General features: G+C 39.8%; 2 protein-coding genes across 5 annotated transcripts in view; both read right to left on the reverse strand.

Moving 5' to 3' along the window:
• On the reverse strand, positions 1-12,500 carry pcmtd1 (protein-L-isoaspartate (D-aspartate) O-methyltransferase domain containing 1). The gene is made up of 6 exons (XM_084008109.1): positions 12,280-12,500; positions 7,285-7,750; positions 6,795-6,897; positions 6,078-6,249; positions 2,131-2,254; positions 1-1,794 (listed from the first exon to the last, which is right to left on the reverse strand). The coding sequence occupies exons 2-6, from the start codon at positions 7,589-7,591 to the stop codon at positions 1,418-1,420; spliced, it is 1,083 nt and encodes a 360-aa protein (XP_083864235.1). The 5' UTR covers positions 7,592-7,750; positions 12,280-12,500; the 3' UTR covers positions 1-1,417.
• A 4,302-nt stretch (positions 12,501-16,802) lies between these two features.
• st18 (ST18 C2H2C-type zinc finger transcription factor) overlaps positions 16,803-18,994 on the reverse strand; it is a 40,121-nt gene continuing 37,929 nt past the window's right edge. For all 4 annotated transcript variants that reach the window (XM_084008176.1, XM_084008175.1, XM_084008174.1 and 1 more), the window contains one exon: positions 16,803-18,976. In XM_084008176.1, the coding sequence (XP_083864302.1) occupies positions 18,836-18,976 (141 nt within the window). In that variant the 3' untranslated portion in view covers positions 16,803-18,835. The remainder of the gene's footprint in view (positions 18,977-18,994) is intronic.

The following is an 18,994-nucleotide window of genomic DNA, read 5'->3' on the forward strand; positions in this document are numbered from 1 at the left end:
TTATTTTTTCCACCGTGGAATGTTTTTGTAGAAATACACCATTGTCCGGGTAAATTGACTGTGCCAGAAAACTCACAGAAGCCCTAATGTGATGGGGGATGTTGGCACTTAAAAGCCACCACTATCAGGGAAGTTCTGCAAGCAAATTGTACTTTGATGAAACAGGATTAACATTACAATTCCAGTCTGCGGCCCACATTATTTTTTTCTCTTTCTTGAGGCTGCAGACTAAGGTGCTTCATTGGACACTTTTGCAGTCCAGAATACAAAAGGCTTCAAAATCCTCAGCGATTCTGATTTGCATTGCTGTTGATTTTATATATTTATATTTTTAAAAAAGTACTATACAGAATTTGAGATTTGTCTCAAGGCCATCTAATTGATAAATATTACTGGGAAAAAAAATTCTCCTATTGTCAAATAATTTCCAAAGTTGATCACATGGGACATCACCTCCAGTGACCGATCATAAGATGTGAAGTTAAGTCAGAAACACCCAATACATACACAGTTAATTCATGCATTATTGACTAACATCTCCCCTTTACCAGTCTGATCTAAAACAAAGCCGAAAATGTGAACAACCACTGAAAACCCATCATCAGTTTTACACTGTTCCAAACCGCAGATATGATTAATCTACTGATATACTATTTGCATCAACAATGGAAGGGAAACCATGGAGAAGAGGGGGCCTATAACACCTCATCATATCAAGTAGGTTGTCAGCTATTCATATACAAAGTGAGGAAACACAAGTATGAAAGCACCCTGTAGAAAAAGTTACATCAAAAGGTGCCCTGTAGAAAAAACGATGAGCCAATCTAGTCTCTCAACGCTCGCTTGTAATAGGAAAGTAGAAGAAATCTCAAGAGTAATGACACAAGTGCCCCATTCATGATTACGCAAGGGTGCCTTACTCTGAAACGCAAAATGGGAGGATGTGGCCTTATTTGACTTTCAGTGTATTTTTTAACTCCTTTTCTGGTGATGATTAAATCACCAAACACTGATGTAAGTGTAGGTTAAAATTCCTAAAAAAGCTGCAATAAATGTCTTCTTCTTTGTATGATCATATTTAAACAAATATAATAAGAACTTTGTCTTTTACAATTTTATACTCTGCAAATTTCTGCAGAAATTCTGACATTGTGATAACATCTGAAAATGGCTTCCTGAAACTGTCCATTTAGAATACTTTTTACAATTCTTTTTATGACATACAAATCAAAAGAAAATGACAATTAATTCTTGACAATCGTAACATTATTATCCAGTATTATCTTTGACGTCTCTTTCCGTTACAGTTTTGCCATCAAGATTTAATGGAAATAATGCTACATTTGTACTGAGAAGGGTGAAGAGAAGCATTTCAGCACGTGCTGCACCCATTAAGAGTGGGGTTTGAGCTAATCAGTCATTTCTCTCTGTAATACAGCAAATATGCTTTTAGGGACTCAGGCAACGGTAAAGCCATTATTTGGTCTCTCAACATGTTCACTTGCTTGAGGATTTCAATGTCGCCAATGTCTCTTTCCTCCTCCTCCTCCTCCACTTCCTTGGGTTCTTCCTCGGCGTGCTCCTCCTCCTCGCTCTCCACCATTTGGGGGATCAGCTGATTGCCTACAAACACGTAGGTGTTGATGCGTCGCCGTCTGCAGCGCCTGCGTTTGCGCTTCTGGGGAACTCTTTGCACCAGCCCCTTCCCCTGATTGTCCTCGTTGGCCAGGTTTCTCAGGTTGCGGCGTATGTAGATCCGAGACAGATCCTGAAGGCTGCGGACGGTCACCGGGGCTGAGGACAAAGACAGATGACACGGTCCTTCAGGGCAATACGCCACAAACATACAAATAATCCATGTAGCTGCACAAGTCCTTCAACTCAGCCAGCATAAACAACTGAGGCCATCAAAGAGAGATGTGTCTCAGTGTTACAAGGATGGGAAACAACTGGCTGTATTGAGCAGCTGCAAGGCGAGCGTCATATGTCAAAGAGGATATTGCTGTCGGAATTGTCTCGACGCATCACTTTGAATGCACTGTCTTGACTTAGAAATATGGCCTGCTTTACAGGAGGAAGTTAGGAGGAATAAAACAATGAGTTTTTCTCTGTTGAGGCTGGAGAACTTACGCAGCTGGACGGCGTCGGGCTTCTCTCCGTCAGCTCTGCTCTGCTGAGCCAAGGGGGCAAAGGACACCGCCAAGATGTTTTTGCTCTCCCATGTGCACTGGCCAGTCCTGGTTATCTGGGTCAGCTGCATAAAGAGACCAGACCTGAACTCGACACTTATAAAATATGAAATACTTTTGTGCCACTGGGGAGCAAGAACTAAAGCACAGCTTCTTCAAAATTATTATTTTTTGCTTATTGTGCATTTGCCACCTGAATGGAGATGATTCTTATGGGGACTTTTCTGTTTTTTTCTCTCCAGATATACTGTCGCAATTATCTCTGTCAATACATTGTTTGCTTATTAAACAACTTTCCCACATCTAATGATCTTATCCAAATCCCAAGTGTTCATTTCTGGCTGGCTGATGTACACAGACTGTGTAACCAAAGATCAACATTGGCCTTGGAGAAGAAATGAGCCCCATCTCATTTGCATACAAGCTGCTGGATCAAATAGGTTCATGGAAAATTAACTCCCTCACCTTCTTTGTACGTGAACGAATTACTGCCAATGGGCTTCAAGTGTGAGCATCATCAGCATAGTGAAATTGTTTTTCAAAGGCAATGATCTCAAGGTGTACACATGACTGGACCAGGGTCGGTAATTATAGACAATATCCTTTATCAAATTGTAATACTGATATGTAGTAGTATTGTTTTTTATTTGATTTTTCTCTCCAAAATCTCAACTGAGAATTTGTAACTGGATACTAATCCAGCAAATTTAAAAACCAGATAAATCGGAATGCTTTGACCTTTTATGCAAAATCATACAGAATATAATTACCTTCATTTACAGTTTCCAATCTTTAAAAAGGCCCAATTTGAAGTGTGAATTCATCCAATGGGATGAATTAAGTCATTAAGAAATGTAATATTGCCATCAATCAGTTCTGTTCAGAATTTGCAACACTGTCCACAATGGGGAAAAACTACCAGATATATTAAAGGAATAGCTATCATGGTATATGCTCATGCTCATGATTTTTTTTAAATAATGGATAAATAAAAATTGTTTGGTCCCCAAAACACTGTAGAAATCGGCCGTCACATTTTCCCAAAGCCAAAGGGGACATCTCCCAGGGACCAACAGTCCAAAGCTCATAGATATTTAGTTTACTACAATGTCAGACAAACGGAAAAGCTTTCTTCTTTCTAATTATTGCTAATTGTTAGAATCGTAGTATCTAGTGGACGACATCACCATAGCACTCGCCCCCATCAGACACGCACATCATCAGTGTCTGGTGCTGTGAGACGTTAGGCATGTAAGACACGGCCCTCAGAAGATGACCGCACCGGACATAACAAGTAATTACCATTCAACAGTATTGACAGTTATCAAAACACAATTAAACCACATGAGGCTGATGATAATGAAGGGATATCTTGGGGAGAGGTGGAGCATACAGGTCCATCAATACCAGCAGAGCGGTATTCATTCATAAGCTACTACGAACTTTCATCTTGTGTTTTTGGGTGGTCCCGGTGGTCAAATCAGACAGTATTTCAGTACACTAGAGTCCCTTCCCCGGGACTTACCAGCACCACAAAGACAAGTTATACCATCAGTATTCTTACCTTTTTTCCTGTTTATATCTTAATCAAAGATAATCCATCTTAAATTTGTAATTTTTTTTTTGAAGGCTGGATTAAACCTGGCTGACCCAAAGATTCACTGCGAGTGTCTCCTGATTGCCTGCAGTAGCTACCAACATCTCAGAAACTGCTCATGCAACATGTAAAAGCAGCCAGTAAAGTCACAATGCAGTGACAGTTCATTCAAAGGAAAAAAGTACCTTGACGACTCGGATTTAATGCCTTTTATTTAGACCTATGTTTTAACCATATAGCCACGTTAGGCTATGGCTCAAATACATTGCCATCATGATTTCTAATGCCACATTTAGTATTTCTATACAGTGCTTCTACAATAATGTCATGTTGAGTTAATTTGGGGGCTTTTCCAAACAATTATTACTACTACTATATTTTGTTAATATTCTGTTAAAGGAAATCAAAATTCCATGTCTCCTCTTCCCTGTACTGCTATTTACCTATATTGTTTTGGTGTGAGCTGCCGATTGTTGGAGATATCGACCGAATAGATGTCTGCCTTCTCTTCAATATAATGCAACTAGATGGTACTCAGCTTCTGGTGCTCAAAGCGGCAAGTTAAAAAAAAAATGAATTTGAAAAACTCCACAGCGATGTCCCTTTCTAGAAACCATGCCGTTACTCAAGGTAATCAACAGACCTTGTCGGGAGCAGTTTCAGCAGATTTTTCATGTCTGCTCATCTCCCAGGAACTAAAATGGATGTCCAACACAGACATTGGCCTTTTCCACCACGGGGAAATGGCCCAGCAGAGGATATACTTCCTGCACTACAATAATCCAGTCTGTTCTCCTCACGTCCATCACTGTGTGATTTGGATCAGTCGGCAAACAGGACAGGAAAAGACAACACTGGGCAGCACTGACTGCAGAGAAAATCATTAGTCAGTCTGCCCTCCACCCAAGACTTCTGAATCAGGAACCCGACGGGAAACATCACTGCAGGCCCTTCACACTTTGGACACAACTGCTTCAAACTTCTCCCTCAGGGAGGCGCTACAGAGCACTGAATGCCAAAATAATCACAGTCAAGAACAGTTTGTTCCTGCAGGCCATCACTCTGAACGGTTAAATCAGCCATACGACAACAAAATACCCACTGCTGCGGTTACAGACTGTACTTCTACAGTTTTTTAATATGTATGTGACATCCATCAATATCATCATCCAGCCCATGTTTATCTGCTCAGTTTATATATACTTTTTGTATAGTTTACAACTAGCAGCACACTTGAGTGGATATAAATGTTTGTTTAATTTTTTTTCCCCACATGTGCGCACATTATAGTCCTATTCTTTCCTTATTTGTTCAGCTTTTTGTTGGTCCTAACCATTCTGTCTATTTCTGTGTACATTGAGAGCAATACATATGTCTGCAAATGAAAATGTATGTCTACACATATTTGGCCAGTAAAGGTGATTCTTATTACAATTATAATATATATATAAATAATTGGTTAAGGGTCCTCAAAAAACAAGGCTAACAGTTTTTCCTGAGCGTTTGCATTGAGATCCCTTTTCCAGAGCGTCTACCAACATGAACAGTAGAGGATGAGTGGAATAGGGAGGTCTCGACCCAGCCACGGCTTTGAAGCTCAGTTCTTCTCATACTACATGTTTCAGAGTTTGCTGTGGAGAGTAATATTTGTTCTTTTTGGTGCTGATTAAAGCCAGAACAAAGGGAGGGGAAAGTTGTTTTGAAAAATGATTTGCATTAGTGTGGACATGTTCTCAGTGGAAACGAGTTGTAGCGCTCTTATGCGGTTCAGATCTCTGATCCAAATTATGTATAATTATTTTCAGCATGATTCATACGTGTGTGGAGGCTGTTTTCGTACTTACTAAAGCCTTTTACCTCCCTTCTACACAGCATAACATCTTATTGATTTATTTTACGTGTAATGCCCCTCTCAGTCTGAACTAAGAGTACACTCAAGCCCTAAATAACTGACAAAATAAAATCTCCGGTCACAGTATCTAAACTTAGTCAAGCATTTCCCCAAATCCTCCACCAACTTCCCAACATTTTCTAAATGCCCTTTCACATGCCCCAGAGTCTGTCCACACTCACCCATCCACCTTTTTTTTAAATAAAACATGTAGCCCTGTGTGAGCTCCTTATGCTGCTCAAATCCAGGGCCAGTTGTGGCTCAATAATGCATGTGAAAGTTGCATAACCAGTCTTGTAGGTCAAAGCTATTTTACTGCGTTTTCCCTCATGCGTTAGCTTTTTGAATAGTAATCATGATGTGTTGATTCTGTATCACACTCGTGGCTTGCAGCTCTTACCTGATCCTCTATGGGCATCACCAGAATGCCTCCAATTTTGAGCAGTACTTTCATGTAATTTTCATGGTCTTTCTGCACTCCTGCACCGCAATAGATGCGGTCGTATTGGTGACTGTCTGTCGAGATTTCAAGGCAATTCCCCACAACAAAGACGGGTTCACAGAACTCAAACCTGTGGAAAAAAATAATTAGTGGATAAAATGTTTTGAAACAACAATGGAAAACTGTTCTCTTCCTTTCGTTCCAGCTCATCACATCGTGAACCTTAACGACATTACGCAGATTAGATGGGTAGAAGTAGATATTTATTTAATTTAGAGTACATTGTCTTATTGTCCACAAGAGCAAAACAGGTTAAACTGCCAACAGTGAACAAACACCGTTTTTGTTAAAATAAATAAGCTAATAATCTAATGAGACGCTACTAATTAACATGTTATAATAGTCATTTTCAAAAGCAAGGATTAAACAAATGAGATATAAAATGACTGAGTTTTAGAGGTGCTGATGAACAGATTCTGTTACATTCAGACAGTCAGACCTGCTGCCTTCCCTTGTTTCCAACCTTTACATTAAACTAGGCTAACCAACTGCTGGCTGCATCCTTATAATGTACGGTTTTGAGGGTGGTATTGATCTTATTAATCCAACTCTCGGCATGAAAGCAAATCGGTGTACTTGTCAATATGAAATGTTTCTTTTTAAGGATGTACTTACTTGTCAAAGCTGTCACTATTCTTGATGAAATCATCCAGTTTCTCTCTGGCATATTCAACCACGTCCTTATAGAGCTCCACTCCATGGTTCACACCAAATGGCCCTGGGCAAAAAAACACAGGAACAATATTTTCAACAAAAAGGATTACCTATTGGGATTATGCGTAGAGATACAACAGGTAGCTGTTTTGTGTATAGACAAGACATTGATCTCCTATCATTATCACATTCTTATTTATTTATATTTATTTATTTTTTCAAAAAGAAATCTATTAATTTTGGACTGTTGGCAATACAAGCAAGCTGATACAGTCCTTTCACCTATCATTCACAACTTTTACGGTCCGAGAAAGACTAATCAAAAATGTTCTATTTTCAGTCCTATTATCACTGATTTGTAGGCACATGATGTACTTTTGATTAACCTAGATGTTACAGAACATCAGATGACTTCCCACACATGAAAACACAGCTGGGGATCCATGCTCACCTATGATGAGGCCAACCATTGTGCTCAGGTAGCCAGTTCCACTGCCCAGATTGAGGAAAGAAAGTCCAGGCTGCAGTTTGAGGGCCTCCATCACCTCTGAGTATATACACGGAGCAGACAGGTGTATGTTGCCATGCTTCCACGCCAAGTCTTTGTAGGCACTGTCCCGGTAGCCGTCCAGGTAGTAGTCACCGCGGTCTATGGCCCGAAAAGCCTGTTCAACTTTTTCTGTACGAATATACTGGGCCTCCTTCAGGTTATCAATGAGGTCATCATTGTCCTCCCCGGCGCTCACGGCTCCCCCCATGGTGAAAAGAGAAGAGAAACACAAGGGCCGAACTCGTACTCGGGGTGAGTGATTCCTCCTCAGAGTGACATGGAGATGAACGGCTGACCTGAACGACGACGCCGCTGTGACTCCTCAAGCGTCGGTTCAGACTACGGTCATGTCCAGGCAGCAAGTGACCTGAGAGACGGTACATAAACACGTTATGGCAACATTCCTGCTAGGAGAACACAGTCTGCTTAAATCTGCTGATATTATCAATCCTCTCCCACAATTGGGATCGTCTTTGAAATTAACAACTGAAAGGATTAATGAATTCATTTTTGAGCAGTGGTTTTCCAAATGATATCCCCTCAGGATGACTCAATTGAGTATTTATTAGATACATATTACCTGTTTTGAAAACAATTTAATAATACAACATTGGGCATTTAAATTTGATATTAAAATGAGTGGCCTTTTTAGGCAGCCTTCAGATGACCATTTTCAGTTGTATACTGTATAGATGACATATTTTGTTAGAGATGAAACTATTATTTGAATGTATAATCGAATGCCAAGAATTCCCGAATCACTTCACTGGGTCCATTAAAACGGATCTCTACTTGTCTCTACTTGCATTGTGATTACTGAGCTACTGGCTTTATTACGTAACACAATTAAGTACCATATCGTAACAAAAAAGAGGAAATTCTGACCACATGCTGCTTTTTAAACATTTTATAGATGCCTTGATGTCTAAAGTACCCCACACTGGCACATAATGAAAGGGTTGAGCTGGAGATGCAGCCGAGGGAGACGAGTCTTGAATTCCCTCTGTGCCTCCTCAGCATCTCCACATCTGACTCAGCTAATAAAGATTAGATTCAGAGGTAATTGTAGTGGGAGGCCCGGGAAGGTCATTTACTATTGGTTCTTTCTCACAGGCAAAAAGAGTCATTGATTTGCTCACCATGTACAGTGATATGTTTTTTTTTATAGTGGTCCACCTCTACCCTCTCTGTAATGCATAGTCCTTTTGAGTTACCTGCATTTTATCTGGGAAATTGGGTCATGCAAAGTATTCTTCATGCAAACTGCTATTGGGCACAGCTGTACTCTTGGAAAAAGATTAATCATTAACTACACAACCACACTTTTTGAGACAAATAAAAAAGTCCAAGCTATGTGATAACGTGTTGCCACAGTGAAGGGGGGGTGGTTTGTAAACAGGAAACCAGTTGTAAACACACACTGGATGCCCTGGGTTGAACCCTGGTGTGTATGGAAAGTGCACTGACGCCATGTCAGGTCATGACTGCTCTGACGCAGCTAGGGACGACTCCCTGAACCACGCAGGATGACTAAACTTGTAGCCGATCCTCCGGCAGCACAAGACCAACCCTGCTGCTGTAACCAAACACCAAAGGCCTGTCTAGGCAGCTCAAAGACATGTACAGCATGCCCATCAGCAGGCAGTGTGAGACAAACCAGCCTTTACAGTGGAAATCCAGACATTTAATCAGTTCTCTCAGCAGAGTAAATGGTGTCCGTTCCTCTGTGACCAAATTGCCAGAGCAATGTTTATTAGTAGAAAATAATCACGTAACAATAACTCTCCAGTCACAAGTCTGATGTTTGTATTTGTGATTTCTGCCTGTGAAATTGAATTTCTTTACGCCTGTGAGTGAATGCTTTGTCCCATATTCACTGCAGCAAAAAAAAAAAAAGGTGAGCATGTTGGCTTCACATTGAAGGATAAGATACTGGATAAAAGACTTGGGAAGGTGTAATTAAAAAGGTGTGTCTGTATGGAAAATAAATTCAGTGACTTTTCTCTGCAATGTCAAATGTATTATTAATACATTGAGCAAATATGCTTTACAAATGCAAATTTCCTGTTAGTGCTCATTTGTTTTCGCTACAAAGCTACCTGAATTGAATGTTATTGGAGTCGTATATACACCAGAGTATTTCTCTGTGCAAAGGACTGTGCTGGTTCTCTTCACACTGAGTGGGGTGAAAACCACTTGCACGCTGTAATTCAAAACAACACTCCTGTAACAAATATTTGCTACCGGTATTGTACCAATATTAAACCACGCTGAGTCGTCATCTAGTGCAACAGCAGGTGAAATTTAAACTCATGACACGATACGTCAAAAACTCAAGACTCAGTTCCCATTTAAATCTTCCGTGGATATCCATGGCACGCAGAAGATAAATCCATAATGATCTTCGTCACCCAATAATCTTTTTTCTGGCACCTCCATATATAGTCTGTAGAATATAGTCACATTTGCTGAATGCATTATGGTCCTCAGAGGATACACCCTTTGAAATGCTATGACCTACTGACCCCCTCTCTCCTTCTAGGGTCAACCCCAAGGGAAACATTTTTACACATAATGCATCATTGCATATTCTAAAGGGCAGATAGTCACAGTAGAATGTTTATGATGTAATATTTTTTGACCTGGATGACCACCGGACATTTTCTCCACTTCTATAAAAAGGCCACATTGATCTACTTTCTAACAAACTGGTTGTCTTTCAAATCCTGTGAGACAGGATTCCTTTTTGATGCATTATATAAAGACCCAACATTTTTTTGCCATTACAGCCGTGTCTTCCTCTCCTGTTAAAAAGTTTCTGTCAAAGTTAGTGGTACTATCAGCTAAAGACTTTCATTTCCACAAATATACAAGATGTCTCGTCTCTCCAGAGTCTAATGAGTCGCTCACCATAATGACCCGTTGCTTTAGTGCCATCGTCGGACTGGAATATAAAAAAGACTGCCATGAAAACCTCTGAAGATGTTTGTGCTCAGCAGCGGATCGTTCCTTTTGATTTAGGTAACAATACGGCTTTTCCTCCGACTCTGTCTCCAGGCTAGTGATATTTATGATGCAATCTGACTGAATAAAAAGTGTATTTGCATCCATCTCTCTTTTTTATGCAACTTTGACCACTGGACTCTGAGTTAATTAGCCACAAACAGCCAGGGGATGTGACAGCAGAGGTGTTTGTTGTACCCGGCTAACAACAGGAACCAACTGCATTCGGGTGGGTGTGAAACATATTTACCAGAACTCCAGTTGTTTCTGTTGACCCTGCATATACACAAAAACAGAGGTCATACAGTTTTGGGATAAAGGGAATCTTTGAATTTGTGGCACCTAAATGAACCTGCCACCATTTGTGTCTTGCATTATTTACATTTGATTTATTTTTGTTTGTTCTGGTGTGCTGAGAATGATGCCAGCAAGGCTACGAACTTTAAGTTAAGTTTACGGTCAAATAATGGACTGTACAGAAATTCATTGACAACAATATTTGATAACCTAAATCAAGCAAAGATTAATTGGTTGCACCTTATGAAATATGAATATTTGCTGCTTTTCTTTGTCATGTATGAGATTACACTGAATACATAGGTGTTTTGGATATACAGTATATGGTGGGACAAAACAAGTCATCTGAAGATGTCACCTTGGGTACAATTTATAGACAAAACTATTACATAAAATCACCGTTCGAGTATTTGGTAATTGTTAGTTGTGACCCTATCCATTATGACATGCCATCATAGAGATGACTCATAAATAATAGATTTTTGCTTTTCAGAGATGATGTGCTGCTTTTCTTTGCCTTATTTGACAATTAACTGAACATGTTGGATTTGGACTGTCGATGGAACTTTCCTCTGAATTTGTTGTGCGTTCTCTTCTGCGTTATCTAATACGTCGAACACACCTTTCAACCAGCAGGGGTGCCGCTTCACATCATACAGATAGATGCTCTTATGGTCCGCTCTCGGCATACATACAGATGTTACTACATTCCCACAACTGACACCCGACGCAGCCAATCGGCGCTCTAGCCGGTCACGTGGTGCGGTTGCCACACAGATAGCTGCCCGTCAGCCAATCAGCCGGCTGGACACTTTCTTCGCACTGCGTGTGACGATGGAGCAAAACAACAACAGCGTTTTCATGAAACGTTGCGAAGCCTTATTTATCACGGCCGTTTCTTAAATCCTGGCCAAAGCACACGCCTGTGAGAAGGCAGGCTCGAGCTTTCATTACACGACCTGACACATATTAAACAAAGGCGGTGTGTGTTTGAGCGTTCATGCAGCTTTTCTTCACACTTGTCCACCATAAACGCATTTGCTGGCCAGCTTTCTCTCTCTGCAGTGCGATTAACCTCAATCTTTCAGCGGCGACTCGTTGAACCGGTTTGTGTACAAAAACAACAACAAAAACAACAAAAGAGGTCGAAACATCCCGCCATGTTTTAGAAACTGCTGCGGACGACAACAACAAGCATCCAAAACAAACAAACGTGGATTTCTCGGCGCTTCCTCCCGCCCGCTGAAACCAACGGCTGCAACAGAAAAAGACACGTAAACTAGAAAGACGCGAAAATGTAGAAACGACGAGTTTGAAGTGGGTATTTTTTTTAGTTGACGTAAAGTGTCGGCACGGCGCCGTGTTAGTTGGCCAATGAACCCGGCTAACTAACGTTAGCTCCGTGGGCCCGAGTGCGCCATCATCAAAACAGAGACAAAGCAGGTTAGGTAAGCTCGACTCTTCGTCCTACCAGCTAGCTAAACGCACAACACCGTCGTATTCAGTGACTCCGACGCTGTTATTGTGCTGCCAGCGACACAAACAGACTTACTCTCACACACAAAATGCATTTAAATAAAACAAAAACATACTCACAAAGTCGTGTCGCATTAACTCTCCTTGTAACTGGACGCTCTGTGCAGTGCGACGGTCAGTGTGTGAGACGCTAGCAGCCTCCCTCAGAGGCTAACTGCTGGCTAACCGTTAGCTACGTGCTGCTTAACTGCTGGTTAACCGTGCTAACTAGTTAGCTGGTTCGGGCGAAGAGGCAAAGGGAGCTGCTAACGGCGAGCCGCTGTGTCGAAGTGGAGGAAGAAAGAAACAGCTGAGGAGAGGATGTAAACACAGGTCACGTGGTTTAAAGTGTTGTCGATAGAGGGAGGCACTGTTGCTCACATACATCTGTCTGTCTGCCTAGCTGTCTGTCCGTGTGTCTGCCTGCCTGTTTGTCTGCTTACCTGTCTGTCTGCCTGTATGTCTGCCTACATGGCTGTCTTCCTGTATGCCTAGCTCTCTGCCTGTCTGTCTGCCTACCTGTATGCCTAGCTGTCTGTCTGTCTGTTTGTCTTCCTGTATGCCTAGCTGTCTGTCTGTCTGTCTGCCTACATGGCTGTCTTCCTGTATGCCTAGCTCTCTGCCTGTCTGTCTGCCTACCTGTCTGTCTTCCTGTATGCCTAGCTGTCTGTCTGTCTGTTTGTCTTCCTGTATGCCTAGCTGTCTCCCTGTCTGTCTGCCTACATGTCTGTCTGCCTGTATGCCTAGCTGTCTACCTGTCTGTCAGCCTTCATGTCTGTCTTCCTGTATGCCTAGCTGTCTACCTGTCTGTCAGCCTACCTGTCTGTCTTCCTGTATGCCTAGCTGTCTGTCTGCCTGTGCATGCACCTCCGAAGAATGTTCTAGAGTTAACTCATCAAATCATTGTTGTTTAGTGCACTACAGAGAAAAATAACAATCTGTCTTTAATTTGTGCTGTTGAAGTTGTAACTTTCCTCTTAAACCCAATAGTTTGACTAAACTAGGATCAGCTGAGACTGTAACATGCACTCAGTATCATTTAAAGTAATCAAACTCTTCAGTAAATCACTAATTTCACTGGATAACAATGAATACATTGGCATTTCTATATATAGTATTTTATAGCGATGCGACTTTTGAAATGAATTACTAGATATTTAAAGCTTTGTTGGGAAGCTCCTTTTTGTGTGCCAAACTGGTCCTGTGGGTACTGAGAAGACTTTAATTGTTTGGGACCTGAGTCGTTATCCAACATCTTGAGACCCTGCTGTTTTCTCTCGCTCTCATCTCCCAGAGACTCTCCTTGTTCTTCTCTTTCACTTGTGTTGGGAGAATAAACAAATAGCATATTTACTAAAGTGTTTTAATAAAGATGTTCTGTTTAGAACGAAATCCGTTGACAGTATGTTCTGGGTGTAGAACTTCTGGAAAGCATTTAATGTGGGCCAAATCACGCAGCATCCATTAACATGTATGTGACGTTATATTGTGAATGGAATGAGGTGTTTTTCTGGGCTAAACGCTGTTACTGTTTTGACGCGATGACAATCTGGACTAATATATCTGCTCATTCTCTATCACCTGCTTCTTTCTGCTCTCTCCCTTTCTCTCCTCTCCCTCTTTCTGCTGTCAAAGTGCACACATAACAACCAGAGTATTTATAATATGATAAGAGGGGTACATTTTTCTAATTGAATATTGAGTTGCTGTGAGCAATGCAATCAGTTAGCCTTATTTTGACCTTACTCTCACCTGATCCTGGCTTTTTCATCAAGGAAAAAATAGTTTCTGTTGACGGACATTTACAATAAGCAAAAAACGTCAGCGAAGTGTGTGTGTGTGTGTGTGTGTGTGTGTGTGTGTGTGTGTGTGTGTGTGTGTGTGTGTGTGTGTGTGTGTGTGTGTGTGTGTGTGTGTGTGTGTGTGTGTGTGTGTGTGTGTGTGTGTGTGTGTGTATGTGTGTGTGTGTGTGTGTGTGTGTGTGTGTGTGTGGTTCATATTTTTACTTCTATTGTTTTTTATCTTCTATTTAGTTGTATACACCTTTTTTCTGTTCATTATCAGTTCCTTTTAAAAGTGAGTTCAACATGTGGAGATCCTGGAATGTTTCACCCACCTTGTGACCTCACCGTTCCCCAAAGGAAAGGTTTAAATTTAGCAGCTGCAGCTGGTTTTCTAGTCTGTTCTGCAGGTTTGGGACCGTCACCAGCAGAGAGCCAAAGTTTCAGGGACCTCGCCTCACCTCATCTTTTACTCATCAGGAAAGTTTTCTGTGCAAGACAGTAAGTTTTAAGACAAAGCAATCATTTTATTGCAGTGCTGCAATTACAGAGATATTGGCGTCAAAACATTTTTTTGTTACATTTACATAATGAAAATTCTTGTTGAAACTGAACCACATTCATCCTGTTTTGAGACCACTGAAGCCCAAGAGTCTGCCTTTGTTTCTCCTTCTCATAGCATAGTCACCTAATATGTTATACATAATATTAAGAGTCCAAATTGTTTTTGCAGCACAAAACTTTCTGGTTGATTAGTTTGCAAAGTGGCTGATGGAGTAGAAGAGCCAAACTAAAATCCAGCGGCATTCATAATGGAGCATTTGTATTTAACTTTCTTCTATCGTAAATGTTTTTCTGGCAAAATACGTGACCTCTTTTTGTGTCTGCGGTGTTGAGCTGCAAGGTGCTGGTTGTTCTCTAAAGTGAAGAATGTGTGACTTCCTCAGTCGGCAGTTTCATTGCGTAATACGGACGTATTGAGCCCCGCTGACAGCATCTCCTCTCCAAGTATGGCTGGTGTTTACATCATTATTGGTATGTGATACATGAAACCAGGGCCTGAATTCTAAATACTACTAATTCACTTCTGTGACTGTGTAATATGAACTCCTCCGCTCATTACACTACTGAGTGAGGACATGACCTCAGTGTCCTCAGAGCACATTTTTAGTTATTTAAAAAAAACACACAAAAGCGAGATAATTAATTTGGCCACACTTGCTTCATATATTATTTCCATGAAACCATAATATTCAATAGCAGTCTGTATCGTTAGACAAATGTACACAGACATTGTCACCTACAGGGTTAGCTCAGGTCAGAGTATGTGGCTGTTTATATATCTGTACCGGCACTCTCTCAGCTACACACAGCATATACATTACAGGAAGACCACAAACGTTTGTGGTGGTGTGGGGTGTGAGCCGACAGCAGACTCATATTTTTAATTTTAGACTTCCAAATAGTCATCTTGACATGAATACATACAGAAAATGGAAAAGTAATAATAGTAAATAATTGTTTGTTTGAAAATAAATAAGGATGGCAATAATAAACATGTTGCTACTACTTACTATAATCTGCTGATTATTCAGTCAATCAAATGATCGTCTGTTCCACAAAATGTAAGAGACGGTGAAATATGTCCATCCAACGTGACCTAAAAACTCATATTTTGAATGTGTTGTTACCACAAACCTTTGTTTCAGCTGCACTTTACATGTTGTGTCTCTTTTCATCACTTGATCTGGCCATTGAATGCATCAAAGACATAGAGAGTATGTAAATATGGAGGCGATATATGTCTAGAAGACCCTTTTTGTGTAACTTTGGCCATTATATCTGATTTAATTACTGCTGATGATCAAAACAGGATTGGGAAGTTTATTGGCCGATCGATCGTATTGATACTTTGATACTGACAAGCTACTCATTTGGTATCTATTCCTTAATAAAAACGTCAATAACTAAATTACAATATAAAGATAATACAAATAGGGTGGCTGCATAACCTCCAAATATTTTTTACTACTTGTATAATGGTTGTGCCAGAGAAGCCTTGACATATTCAGCTGGCCCGTGTCACATGACCTGTGACATCAGAAACCTGTGTGACATCAGAACGCGCACGGCGGCGAACACACTTCCACATCAAACGTTTGAGAATGGTGGCAAGGACATGGGTCGTCGCTGCTATAATAATAATAATTTTTAGGGTTTCATTTTGTTTCTGTCGTTGGTCAAGTTTTCAGTAGGACCAAATTTGAACAGCCTTTTATTTGATTGATTTATTGATTATTTGTATCACCAGGCAGACACCTGAGCTACACTTATATCCTCTTTGGATATCTCGGAGTTGGTGTTTTCTTTGTCTTATGTGATGATAAACTAAATATATGTGGGCTGTGGACTGTTGGCCGGAGAGAAACAATGAGAAGACGTCACATTAGTCTTCAGGAAGGTCTGATTTAACATTTTATAGACCAAACAATTAAAAACAATAATTGGAGATTAACTGATACATCATCAGTTGCCACTGAAGATGATTGTAGTGTGTACTATATTTAGATTTAGTTCAGGTATTTTGGGGGATTGTAGAGGATAAAGTGAAGAGGAGACAGGGGACACCATTACAATTACATGATCAGCGTTTTAAACCATTATTTAGATTTCTAAACAAAGCAGCTCGTCCATCTCGTCTCCATTGACTGCTCCCTTTTACTCATGCAATACGTTGTATGCACCACAAGGTGGTGCTAATGTATAAGGAAATGGAATACCCGACTTGATCGTTGTACTGCAGAAGCTTTGAAAAACCAAACAACCATTTGAAAAGTTTATTTCTACCATACACAAACTGTACAACACAGCGCATATCTGTTTATTATGAAATAGTAAAAGTAATAGGAAGTTTCAATTTACAAACTACCTCAACTGAAAAAAAGCATTACATTTTAATGTAAAAGAAAAGAAAATACGATACAATACAATTTCATATCATACTAATATCGTTCCACACAAAAGCATTTCACATTACAAAACATCAAATACTAACAGGGAAAAAATAAATATTATTCACAAAACTTCCTGAGCAAACAATGTGTGGTATAGGAATTAAATATACAAACTTATAAATAAAGGATTGCTAGTTTCAAAGAATTTGATTACATTTTTTTAAAAGATTAAATTCTTTAAAACATTGAGTATTTGGATTTAAAATAGGGTCTTACTTTTTGTAATTTGGCTCTTTTGCTGTTCCATTTTTGTCATTCTCTTCGAATTGTCCTAGGCTACATGTCTTTGACTTCTTTTTTTTTTGCAGAAATGAAAAATGTATTGCTCAAATAAATTACCGTGTCATTTTCTAGTGGGGTTAACTTAATGTAAAATTGAGATGTACAGTGATGCGACAACAGTGTCCCTCTTTTTGTTGAAGTCAAGGTCAGTGTGGTGAACTAAAAATACAAAATAATTGAAAATACAAAAGTGCAATCGATGCCAACAACTACCATTTTCTATGCTTCCCCCCCATTGTTATTGTATTGTTGTTGCATTTACTGATTGAAATCGAATTGCGAGTTGTAATGGTAGACAGCTCGGTTTTTGAAATGGCTACTATTCAAATCTACCCCAAGCATTACAAGAATATTCAAGACCGGTTGACGTGTTAATGCTTGTAAGCAGTTTAAGATAAAACAGGAAAAGATGGTGCTGGGCTTGTTTTTTTTTTTTATTAACCTCTCCATGCTAGCAAAAGTTAAAATAACCAATAACCAGACGTTTCAAAATCAGTTGTGATTTTAAAACCTGGCTCTGAGATTACAGCTACTGAGACAACAGTATTTAAACAGTCATCAGGAACATTTCCTCCTATGAAAATAATTGTACTGTATAATAAATTAGACACCATCCACATAATACTGTCCTACCACAAAACATAGTACTCGTATACTTTTATGGATTCATATACATTTAGGCACATACTATATGCACACTCCAAAGTGTGTGCACAGAAGGCAGTTTAATATCTATATTTAAAAAAAAAAAGACATCTTGACAAAGTGGATTTCTGATTTTTGTTGCACTCTTCTTGTGGCACGCTAGGCAAAGCTGAATCTTGACATTCGGGTTCACCTAATGACATTGCATTTTTTTTTTTTCTGTCACTTCCTGGTTGCATTCAGATGTTATTGGTTTAAGAAGAAAAAGGTACAGTACAGCTGCATTGCATTTTTGTTTTTATCTCTATGTTCACCATGTCTCACCATACATTCAGTTTCCAATAAAGAAAGCAAAAGCAATGCTTAAAAGTTATCGACGCTTCGTCGTTTTGGTAGGTTTTTACTTTGAAGGGAGATCCAACATATGGTTTAATAATAATATAAGTTTTTCAACACTAGATGGCGAAAGTATGCCATGAAATTGGAATGTGCTTCTATGTAAATTTACAATGTGCAGAAAGTCAAACATATTTCTCAATTATTAAGCATTTACAATTCAAGAAATAAATAAAAATCAAGGAAATAAATACACTGATGAACAAATATAATAAATAGCGATAATATAAGAATGACATGAACACATACAGATTAAAATCAAGCAAACCATACAAAATAATTAAGTGCAAGAGGGGTAAAAATCTCACCAGGATAAACATATCAAGTGAATGCAGAAACAGTAAAAGCATTACAAATCTGGCTGGTAATTTTCTCAGTGCAGTGTATTTACCGGGAAACGCCAAACACATTTCCAGAAGCCTTGTCTTATACATGCAGCCAAGCCATCACTCTTCAGTAAAATAGAGCTATCTAGTGCCATTATCCCAAGTCAAAGGAACCTCTTGGTAGCTCTACGGCTTAAACATGGATGCCCTTAATAGCCTGTTTGATATTATCCAAGAGGGCCTTGCACTCTGGAGAGTATTCATGCTCCGAGTTGTTGTACATATCAGTTAAAGTGTTCACATAGGCTTCAAAATTATGCTCACTGATGGGTCCCTGCAACAAAAACATGTT

The sequence above is a fragment of the Eutrigla gurnardus genome, assembly GCF_963514095.1.
Source record: "Eutrigla gurnardus genome assembly, chromosome: 4".
Classification (NCBI taxonomy): domain Eukaryota; kingdom Metazoa; phylum Chordata; class Actinopteri; order Perciformes; family Triglidae; genus Eutrigla; species Eutrigla gurnardus.